The sequence below is a fragment of the Quercus robur genome, chromosome 3, assembly GCF_932294415.1.
Source record: "Quercus robur chromosome 3, dhQueRobu3.1, whole genome shotgun sequence".
Lineage (NCBI taxonomy): Eukaryota > Viridiplantae > Streptophyta > Magnoliopsida > Fagales > Fagaceae > Quercus > Quercus robur.
This window is the reverse complement of record NC_065536.1, coordinates 4,925,623-4,937,870: the sequence shown is the minus strand read 5'-3', so window position 1 is coordinate 4,937,870 and position 12,248 is coordinate 4,925,623. Positions and strand designations below refer to the sequence as shown.

Genomic DNA, 12,248 nt, shown 5'->3' with positions numbered 1-12,248 from the left:
TATATGCATGGTTGCATTTAATATAGACTACAAATTACACTCCTTGCAAAAAAACACCATCCAAGGTGCTTTTATACTGTCTCATATTGCCATAAACTTTTCAAATAAATGGGTAATTTTTGGGCATTTGACATCAAACCAAAATCAAGAAGTACAAAATATTAGAGAAAGAGAAACATGTAAAGTTGATATTGAAAAGATTATCTTACCAAAATTATGCAAGGATTGATTTGATGGTGCAATTCAATGATGTACCCCCTATTTTATCATGAAATTGGTGTATCGGACTTAATTCAAATTAATGTACTAATTAATTAAAAGAAAAAAAATAGAAAAAGAAGAAAAAGAAAATAGTTAGAGTAATAAATATTTTATTGAGATTGATGGAGAGAGAATGAGTTGATATTATTTATAAGAACCACCAAGTGTGGCCTAGTGGCTTGTCCACCACTGGATAAGGCTCTGGGGTTCGACTGGGTTTGCTCCCCAGTTCGAATCCCAGCAGCTTCAACACCTTGTGACTAGTGGTAGTCTCTCATTGCGAGTGGGGATTAGTCAATGTGCGCGTAAGCTGGCTTGGATATCCCGTGGGAAACCAAAAAAAAAAAAAAAAAAAAAATTATGAGATGAGTATAATTATCGTGGTCCTTACCTTTGGCACCAAAATTGAGACACATGATGCAAAATTAAACTCCAACCACTACAAAAAATTGACCTATACTGGCATTTTAAAACCGTTGCTATAGGTCTAGAAAGTGTCGATATAGACTCGATTGGGCTATCTCGATGCTTTTAATGCTTGTGATTTTAACTGCTGGCCAAAAAGTGAGACAATAACCCTGGGTGAGCTACATAGGTACTTTTAAAACCGTTGGTACAAGTCCTAACGTTTTGTTTTTTGTTTTTGTTTTTTTTTTTTTTTTTGTTTTGGTAATTAATTGAAAAATAATTTGGATTCAACTTAATGTTATCTTTACTTCAGCTTTAATATAATACTATATATTATAAGAGAAATGTTATATCCAAAACATTTTCACAACAATCGTAAGTGGCAAGTTGTTTCTAGCATACAAAAAAGTAATTTCAGTAATAAGATCAAATTAGAACTAGTAACAACTTACCATATAGGATATGTTGTGAAAATATTGTAAACGTAGTACTTCTATTATTATTAAGTACTGTACACAAATCAATACTCTAATTCGAAAATAAATTATAGTCCAATTTAGTGATGAATATTGTAAACACTCTCATAGTTTATTGTGTACATTTTCAACAGTCTTATGATTTAAGCGTGTACAAGTACTCTAATGATTTAAGATAAATGGTTGAACGCTAAAGATCTTTTTTGACGCTAGTTTTGATGCTGAGATATATAGGGTTTGGGGTTGATGATTGTGTTAACCCAAAAACAATACTTTAAAGTTCGGGCAACAATGTTATGATGGAAGCAAATTAGTGAAAAACGGTCAACAGTGGTGGTTACAGAAGAAAAAGATTGTTCATCACTTATAATTGAGCACGTGAACAAGTTATAATAAAAGTTGTTGCCAACAAAAATTGTGATCGAGAAGAACTGATTTAAATGAGGTGTTTACTAGGCTTAATCTTTTCCATTCTTAATTATAAGTTTCTAAAGTGAACAACTTGGGCACATTCATCTTAACCTAATTAAATCACCACTGCTTTGCTTTTGTCAAACTTATTATCATAGCCCTTGTCATTTTTAAGCTTCAGCACTACATATTTGGAAGAACTTATGTTTCGTCTCCATATGTTCTCTAAATATTAATATAATTAGGGTTTAACTTTGGACTTCAATCTTTTTAATAAAAGATGGAAACCCAACTGGGAAAAGAACTATTTAAACCGTTCTTGCTCAACCACATACTTTCAAGAAAATACAAAAGGTGAAGATGAACATGATGACTTACTCTCTCAGCCTTGCTATCAAATTATTAATTAAAATACTAAGAAAATTAACAATGAGTTCCTAGATATCAATTAAACACTACTTTATTATGTTAAACTTAACATAGTCCACATTGTAGAGAGGGAAAATTCCCGACCTATCACAAACTGACACATCACATTATCAAGTCCACAAAATACAGCCAATTACAGAATACCATGTATTGCTGCTAGGTTTTGCTATCACTATTCAGAAGCCAACAGAAATTTGCCAAGTGTCATGCAAGAGCCAATCACGCATCAGCGCACGTGTAAGCGATGAGTCAAGCAGCCTCGCACGTGTAAGCGATGACTCCAGCAACCTCCCACGTGTAAGCGATGACTTAAGTGGACCAATCAAGCTGTGACATGTGTCACCAATCAAGCTCCGCCACGTGTCGCTCACCCACCCCAAAACTCCTATAAATAGAAGCCTTCCTGAGACATTTAGGAGGACCAGAATTCAAAAGTGAAAAAGTTCTGCGAAGATCAAGCCTCAAAGCCTTCAAGAACTTCAAGAACTTCAACCCCAAAATCGGAGAACATTTGAAGCAGAATCATCCAGATCATCTGCCTAGATCCTAAAGTTCACGGGAATCAAGCCAAAAGTGTCCGAAAGCATCAACAAATCACAAATCATTGAAGCTCAACGGATTCAGGCCTCTAAAGCACCGAAGAACTTCCACCACAAACCTTCGAAGACGAAGAACGCACGAAGAACACGAAGAACGCGAAGAATAAAGGATTTCTAAACAAGCTCATAGCCAGAGATTCATTGTAATTCCGTTTCAGTAATCTTCGATCCATCCCTCAACCAAATTGAAGGATATTTTGTGTTCAAGTCAAATCCACATTACCATAAATCTAATCAATAAGTTTTGCAAGGAGATCGAATCAGAGGATCACTCTTTTGTAATTTCAGAGAATTGTACCACACAATCATCAATACAAATTCGCATTTGTGAAACTATTTTACTTATTTGATTTATTTCGAACTAGAAATTTAGTCGCTTACACACATCATTTTTAAGAATCAATAAATGAAAGCACCTATGTTTTGTACCCATATGTTCTTCAAATATAATTAGGGTTTATCTTTAAACTTCAACTCTTTTAACAAAAGATGGAAACCAAAATGGAAAAAGAAAAAAACAAAGGCGGCTTTGCTCAACCACATACTTTCAAGAAAACACAAGAGTTGAAGATGAACCTGGTGACTTGTTTTCTGCGTTGCTATCAAATAATGAATTAAAATACCATAAAAACAAGGAGCTCCTAGTCTTAGATGTCAATTATGAATTAACCACTAGTTAATTTTGTCAAACTTAACATAGTCCGCGTCATTATTTTGGAAGAACGTATGTATGTGCTAGGGTTTAACTTTAACTTCGATCTTTCTAATAAAAGATGGACACTAAAATGGGAAAAAGAAAAATTCAGACAGTTCTTGCTGAACCACATATATATAATTTTCAACAGAAGTACACAGGTTGAAGATGAACATATACATAATGAGGTGCTAGCTTTCTGCCTTGCTATCACATATTAATAAAAATATACTAAGAAAACGATGACCTTCTAACACCATATATATATGCTTTTGCAAAGCTTTGGTGTCCATTGTTGTTGGACTTGATTGTCACTGTTTTATTGTTGAAGTAGAGAGACTGCATACATTTGAGTAAATAGTCAGATGCAAAAAGAGGTCTGAATATTCTCGTTTGTCATGGAAAAAAAAAAAAATGCTATATTAGTATTCTTAGCCTTATTTTTATTCAAAAGCATATGGCAGAGAGAGCAACAGCAGCAGGTTTTATGCACCAGCTGGACATTTTCCAGTACTCATCTCGTGGTTTTCACTAGTGCATGCAGAAGGGGCAGAAGGTGGGACGGGACCTTTTTTAAGTGCAGCATGAAATTTATCACCATGAACCCTCATCGGATCATGACCACCACTCATCTTTTGGTTCCCCTCCATGTTTGGATTAGGAAGGCTAGCTTGGGATCTAAAAAACAAAAGCAATATGATCAGTATCAGCCACACGCAAAATCTCAAACTATCCATAAATTTTCACACTCTAGCTTGATTTCAAAAGCAATATCAGTGTGAAATATATATTCACATAACTATATAAGGCGTGGAGTAAAATATGAAGTGTGTTGCGTTAGTTTGGTGGGCTTTATAGAGGTGAAAAAACTAGCTTCCAGACATGTCAGGTGAGGCCCAATTGATGGCAGAGCCAATTGGATAATAAATATATATTTTTTTGCCGGTGGGTTGGCCACAGCACTAGAGATACTCAGACCCTGTCCCCAGCACTAGAGATACTGGCATATGAAATGGCGTGCGGGGTTAGGAGCAGTGCTGCATCCACAAAAAATTTGACAATCTTTTTGATACATGTTGATGTGATAAGTTTGTATTAGTTCTCATATATGCCAATAATTGATATTAGTATTTTTTTTTCCTGTTAGTAATAATTTACCGAATAAACACGTATCAAATTTGTTACAAATTTTTTTTTTTTTTTTTTTTTTTTTTGGACTTTCTCGTGGAGGTTGAGTGTCCTCCATGTTAACGGAGTTACTCCAAAAGAAGACTAAAACCAATTTTTAGGAGAGTAATGTTAAGTACAACAATTTTATAACAAATCTTAGATGATAAATAATTATTGGTTCTAATATGAGTTTACTATTGAAATTACTTTTTTGTCTATCAATAATAACTTATCACATAGTATTTGTTGTGAAATTATTATAGATGTAAAATCTCATTTTTAGGATGATAGTTTATACAATCTTTCACAAGTTACTTTTTTCTTAGAAAACTTTCATGAGTTATACAACATTTTTATAATAAATCTTAGATGATAAATCGTTATTGGTTCTAATATGAGTCCATTATTAAAATTACTTTTTTGTCTATCAATTATAACTTATTACATAGTATTTGTTGTGAAATTATTATAGGTGAGGCCTGTTTGGTACATGTGTTTAAAAAGTGAAAATTGTTGTTTGAAAATATTTGTGGAAATATATGTGGGTGAAAAAGTGCATGAAAATACGTGTAATGTTGTTTAAAAACTAAAAATTGTTGTTTGAAAACACAAACCAAACTCCCCAAAAATCTCATTTTTAGGAATGATAGTTTATACAATGTTTCACAAGTTACTTTTTTTTAGAAGACTTTCATGAGTTACTTGATAGTGGTAAGTCATGGTGATAGATGAAAGAGTAAAGAAAATAAGAGGCTGTTTTGTTTTTGTGTTTCCATCGTCCATAACTATGTTTCCATCACCCAAAACTCAAAATATGTGGGTCCCACGGTTGAGAAGTCTGTTTGATTTTTGTTTCCAGTTTTTGTTTCCATTACTTAATTCTCTGACTTTTGAATGATGAGTTATGGAAACTGAAAAGGTGTTTTCAGTTTCCAAAACTCAATTTTCAATAGCATTTTTGTAATTAAACACACACTGGGGGACCCACTAGTCTTGTCGAGTCAGATATTCCTTTTCTCTCCTAGCGGTCACTTTCTCTCTCTCTCTTGGTTATTCTTCAGAGCAAAATCTCACCCACGCCGACCCATATGACGAACAACTCACACGCTGACCCATCTCTCTTTGTCCTTCATCGTTCCCTCGTTGATCAGAGATTTCAGATCTGACTCGATCAGGCTTTGTTGTCGATCCAAAAGAAAAAAAAAAGGGATCTACGAAATGATTTTTTTTGTGTTTGCGTTTGTCGTCAATCCGGCTTTGTGATGGACTTGCTTGTGGTCTAACTGGGTTGAAATGTGAAAGGAAGGGAATTGGGTATTGGTGTTGTGGTTGGTGTAGCGAGGTGGGTGTAAAGGTTTGAGCTTTTTGTGAGTGGCGGTAGTGATGGGGGGTGAAGAGAGGTGAAAAAGGTGTTGGAGGAGAGTGTCTAAAGGAACTGAAGAAGGAGATGAGGATTGAGGAGGAAGGGGTGGTAGTGGGAGTGTTGTTGAAGTGAATTTCAAAGATGGGTTTGGCAATGGTTTTGTGGGTCTGTTTGTTGGGATGGGAGGCACTGGCTTGTTGGGAAAGAGAGCACCTTCCATTACAGACTGAGAGAGAACTGGGTTTTGAATTCTTGAGAGATGGGTCTTGCTATTTTTCTACACAATTTTTTTTTTTTTTTTGATTTGGTGGTGTATCATAAATAAGTATAAATGGAGTTTTGATTTGCTACTGCATATTTTGAGGGTTGGAAAATGGCTTTTGGGTTTGGTGGAATTTTTATTGATGGGAGTTTTTGTTGTTTGTCCTTCTTTGGTTGCACTTCACTATGACTGTGGTGGTGGCAAAATGAAATGAGCAGTGAAGAAAATGAAATGAAATGAGTGTGAGGCTGGTAGACTAACAGAATTGCTTGACTTGGTGCTCAGGTATGGGTCCTACAGAAAGTACAAAAAATTGAGTTATGAGAAGTTGGAAACAGTGTACTAAACGTGCCAACTTTAGGGAGTTGAGGTATTTTAAGTGATGAGTGACGACAATTAAGTGAGGAGTGATGAGTGATTGTTTTTTTTAAAACCAAACAGCCCCTAATGGACTTATATTTCATATATATAATCATAACTTATCTTTTGAAGTCTTATTATTTGTCCCAAAAAAAAAAAAAAAAAAAATCTTTTGAGCTAATGGTAAAAAAAAAAGGCCATGATCATGAGTGCTCTTGTGTATCAGCTAAAGCTAAATTTTATAGTGTAGTTGATTGACTTTTTTTTTTTTTTTTTTTTGGGTTGTAAAATCACTATCAATTTATTGTCTATATTTTTATTTGTTTTGCTATTTTCTAATACAAGTGAGACCATTTTGAACCTCCTTGATGAGAGCACAATGGCGGAGTCACGGATTTATCCATGGGGGGCCAAATTAAAATGCAACAATTAAATCATTACATATTACATGTTATATATAATAATGTAAAAAATCACAGAAGGTTGGTCTAGTAGTTCATAAGATCTCATAAGATCCATGAGGTATTGAGTTCAAAACTCCTAACCACCATCATGGAGTCAAAAGGATTCTTCTTAGTAATTACTTGATGTGTATAGGAAGGGGGAACTGCCCGTACTCAAGGGAATAGTCATCCTTTTGAATAGCTTTAGACATCTGCGGTAGCCAAAATAATAAAATAGAAAATGTAAAAAGAAAAAAAAAACTATTAATATTTTTAACATGCAAAAGAAGTATTTTGCAAATTAATAGTTGTATAACAAGCCTCAATCAAGCTTAGTAGATATATCTTAAAATTAATAATAAAATTACACCTTTTACCTATCTTAGATAAAAATCAAAGTGTAAAATAAAAAAGGGCATATCTCGGCTTAATCTCCTGAGAATAGCTTAAAAGAAAAATATTGTTTCATTTTACTTTTTAGTTGAGTCATGAGAAATAGGCCATATTAGTCTTTTTTTTTTTTTTTTTTGAGGAGTCCTATTTTATGTTAATATATCAATTGAATGAAAAGTTAAGAGTTGGAATAAGATTGTGCATTATGAACCATTATAAAAGAAAGTTAACGATATAATTTAGGAGAATGTGAGTTTAACTTTCAGGTCCTAAAAATTATCTTCATGCGTGCACACACTTGCACACATACATATATATATAATTAAGTTAATTTTCCACCTAACATATGTATTAAAAAAATATTCAAAATAAGCCTCTATTATTTAGCCTCTTAGTGGCCTCGCCACTAGTAGTTCATACTACATTTCATGAATTATGTGGTAGTGGTAGGTCATGGTTGATAGATGAAAATGTAAAGATAATGTTGGGCTTATATTCCTTTACAATCATAACTTATCTTTTGAAGTCTTATTATTCGTCAAAAAAATAACTTATCTTTTGAGCTAATGGTAAAAAGGGTCCTAATAACGGGTGTCCTAGTATACTCGTTAAAGTTGAATTTTATAATGGAGTTGATTGGATCTTTATAGAGAATCAAGCCATTTTCAATTCAAAGTCTATATTTTTATTAATTTTTGCTATTTTCCAATACAGTTGAGGCCATTTTGAAACTTCCTTGATGAGTGCACAAGAGCACCCATTAACAAAAGCCTTGTAAAAAAATTAAGATATTTTGTATTCTCGAGAGGAAATTATCTTATGAATTTTTTATAAAATAATAGTTTGCTATGGACATGGGATAAATAATTGAATTTATCTTAATCACATAACATTTGAGATAGTGCTCCAAAGAATAATGACATAAGCAGAATGACACAAAAAACATAACACATTTGCTTCAAGATGATAACCCTAAATCCACAAGAGATTCATTCATGAATCCACTAAAAATAAAGAAGAAAACTCTATGAGATTTTATTGATGAGAAATTTGTATTATGTATTGAAAATTTGTTTACAAACTTTGAGACCTAATGAAAGTTCCAATAGAACTTGATTTACAAGATCAAATATTCTAAAACAAATCTTAATAACCCTAAACCTAAAATTTAAGGAAAAGCATTAAAAGCACATAAAATCAAGGAAATAATAACCCTAAACCTAAAATTATGAAAATTACATGAAAATATCAAATTGATAAATAAAAATATCGTACTTCATGCTCTAGCCATCAGCCAACCAAAACACAAAACATAGAGGTGGGTGTGAAAAAAAATCTTTGCAACTTTTTGTGTTGAGAGACTTAAAAAAAAAAAAAAAATATTAAAACTATTACAAATTTTAATGCAAATAACTTACAATTTTATTGTTATCATTTTAACAATATAGTAAACACATGTTAAGTTATATATTTCTTTTATAATTTGTGACACTTTAGTTTGTAAAATTCTATATAATACAATTTATAGTACTTTTAGTATTATTTGCCTATGATTGTAGGATGCACATGGTATAAAAGGGAAGAAATATATGTCGTCCCCTTTAAAAAAGAGTAATATATAATTATATATGAGGTAAGGGAATATATATGCATATTATTTTAGTTTTTGATACACGAAAGCAGTGTCCTAACTTCTAACCTTTGGTTAGACTATTATACTTCCTACCCATTAGACACTCTAGGAATCCCATTATGGTATGGTGGATTGAAGATATACATATGAAGATAATTTATGGATTCAATAAAAAGACAGGTATTTAGCAAAAAAAAAAAAAAAAAAGCACAAAAAGGGCAAAATAAAAGAGGTGGCATAAATATTAGATGAAATCATGAGTGCATTTGGCTTTTGCTTATTTCTAATAGCTTATTTGTATGGTATTTATCAAAAGATGTAGTTGTTGGTAAGTTTTATGTAAAAAGTGTAACAAAAAGTTAAAAACTAGTTTATTTATAAAGAGTTAAAAGTTAGACATTTGGACAAAAAAAAAAAAAAAAAAAAAAAACTAAGACAGAGTAAAAAGTAAAAACAAAAAAATTGTAGCCAAACTCACCCCATAGATGAGTGCCACACGGGACCCTCTTTATCGCCCATGCGCTCAATAAAAAATAAACAGACATTAATGGAAGAGAAAAAGAAGAGATATGTGCGTGTATCATATATAAATTTATTATATATATATTTAACGAATTATTATGGATGCCCTTTTTGTATGATTATGATTCAGTGTGCGGATCTTTTTTCAATGATTGATGTGGAATTGCAAAAAGAGAAAAGTTAGATTTATTTTGTGATGATACATCATAAACAATTTGTTAGAGTCATGATTGTATACTAGATGATGTTAACCTCCATTCTTCTTCTTCTTCTTTTTAAAGAATAGGTCACGGAACTTAATAACAGTTGAATGGAAGTTTGGAGACAATAGAAAGTGAGGGCTATGAAGAAAAGGTAAATATGTTTTTCATGTTTGGAAGGTATAATGGTATAAGTCAACCTCCCTACTTGTTCTTCTTCTTCTCCTTTTATTTTTTTAAAGAAAAGGTTACCTAAGTTAATGAAAGTTGGAGACCAATAGATTATAGTGAAATCAATATCATGTTCTTGAACATGGTGAATACATTAAAGGCAAATTCAAAGATCAATAATGTAAACTAGCATTTATACGTTTTCCTAGTAACACTAAGCATGGACTCATGGCCTCGTTTTTCAAGGGAATTTATTCTACTTTATCTCTCATATTTTCATGTTCTTCCATTTTAGAACCTATCACCACGGACAATCCAATTACAATAAATAAAGTAAATAATTACATTTTTTTATCTGAAATTTTATAGTCCACAGTTACAAAAATATATAAAAAAGAATGCAAAAAAGAATATATATATATATATTCACATGTGCAACTCACTCATATACAACATATAATAACTTTAAAGGAGTATTGAAAGAAATAAAAGGGGGAAAAGAAAAAAACAATAGGGTAAGAAAACAGTGCTATATAGTATATATTCTTTGAACTTTTTCATTGTATGACTTCAATCTCATTTGGCCCTTAGTTCTTAACTTTTGCCCCCATAAAACTAGATATACAATAACTGTGCTTTAATAACCCTAAAAATAGTTATAATACAACAAATGAATCAAAATCATATATAACAATCAAAATCATATTAGTAATAAAACAATAAAATAAAGAAATAGAACAAAGAGAATTGCCTTGTAGGAAAGGACTACTCCTTCCTTTGAGAGAGAAAAAGAGAGGGTTTTTTTATTTTTATTTTTATTTTTTATTTTTTTTATTTTATATATATACATATAAAATATTATTATTATTATTATTATTATTTTTTAATTTTTATAAATTAAACATGAAGAAGAGAGAAATTTATTTATGTTTGATTTTAGCGGCTGACTTGCCATTCAAAAGAACTAAAAAGAGATAAAAATACCTAATTTTAAGGAATATATATATATATATATATATATATAAAAGGGGTTATCTTTGAAAAAAATAAATAACATATTTTGGTAGGATTTTTTAATGATAGTAATTAAGGAGAAATAATTTCTCCTATTTAAAGAAAATGGTAACACTATCGTTTGGACCTTGACCGACCTCAGATAGGAAAAAAAAAACTGTTTGATTTTTTTTTTTTTTAAGAAAATTTTTGAATTGGACAATACTAAGAGCATTAGCATCAGCAGATGCTAAAGCCATATCTAACGGTATTTTAGCATTTTAAACTTCAAAACATGTTGCATCCCGGAATGCTAAAGGCAAGTATTGTAAAATTTTTACAATACTTGCTACAGTGCAATTCTATCTTTAGAATTGCACTGTAGCATAATTCTAAACATAATAATAATATTTTAATACTATTTTTCCCCCGAAATTTCTCTCTCTCCCTCATTATTTCTGATATCTTCTCTCTCTCTTCCTTTCTCTCTTTCTCATCTGCTCTCTCCTCCAAGTCCAAGACCCGATCAGCACTCTCCCTCCTCAAATCCGAGCAGAACCCACACCAAATCCTCGAAATCTGCCACGCCGCTTCTCTCACCCCCGAGTCCCACCTCGACCGCATCGCTTTCTCCGTCGCCATTTCCAAGCTCTCCGAATCCAACCACTTCGACACAATCCGCCAGTTCCTCGACGACCTCCTAACCTCTCGCCCCGACCTCAAAACGGAGCGTTTCGCTTCTCACGCTATCGTTCTGTACGGTCAAGCCAAGATGATCCCACAAGCCATTGACACTTTCAAGCGAATTCACGATCTGGGTATTCCTCGAACCGTTAAATCTCTCAACGCTTTGCTTTTTGCTTGTCTTTTGTCTAAGGATTACAAGGAGCTGAACCGGGTTTACATTGAGTTTCCGAAGTTTTATGAGATTAAGCCGAATTTGGATACGTTTAATACGGTGATTAAAGGGTTTTCGGAATCGGGTTCGACCAGTTCTGGGTACTCTGTTTTGGCTGAGATGGAGAGGAAGTCTGTGAAGCCGAATGCCACTACTTTTGGGAATTTGCTTGCTGGGTTTTATAAGGAGGAGAAGTTTGAGGATGTTGGGAAAGTTTTGAAATTGATGGAGAGCCATGGAGTGAATAGGCGATTTTGGTGGTTGATTTGGGTTGATCAAGCGGCGGTGTCTGGGTTTTGATTGGGTTGATCTGGTTTTTTTTTTTTTTTTTTTTTTTTTTTTTTTTTTTTTCCTGTTGTGATCGGGGTTGATCGGCGGTGTTTGGATTTTTGTTCCGGTGGGATTTTGGTGGTTGATTTGGGTTGATCAAGTGGCGGTGTCTGGGTTTTGATTGGGTTGATCTGTTTTTTTTTTTTTTTTTTTTTTTTTTTTTTTTTTTTTTTTTTTTCCCCTGTTGTGATCGGGGTTGATCGGCAGTTTCTGTGGTGGTGTGGTGATTGAT

The 12,248-nt window shown here is 32.7% G+C and overlaps 1 protein-coding gene across 1 annotated transcript; it reads left to right on the top strand.

The window, feature by feature from the left end:
* Window positions 1–11,260: 11,260 nt before the first annotated feature.
* On the top strand, window positions 11,261–11,986 carry LOC126719122 (pentatricopeptide repeat-containing protein At1g61870, mitochondrial-like; the record flags this gene model as incomplete). The annotated part of the gene is made up of 1 exon (XM_050421710.1): window positions 11,261–11,986. A coding segment is annotated over one exon (726 nt), but the record flags the coding sequence as incomplete, so codon positions are not given.
* Window positions 11,987–12,248: the final 262 nt, after the last annotated feature.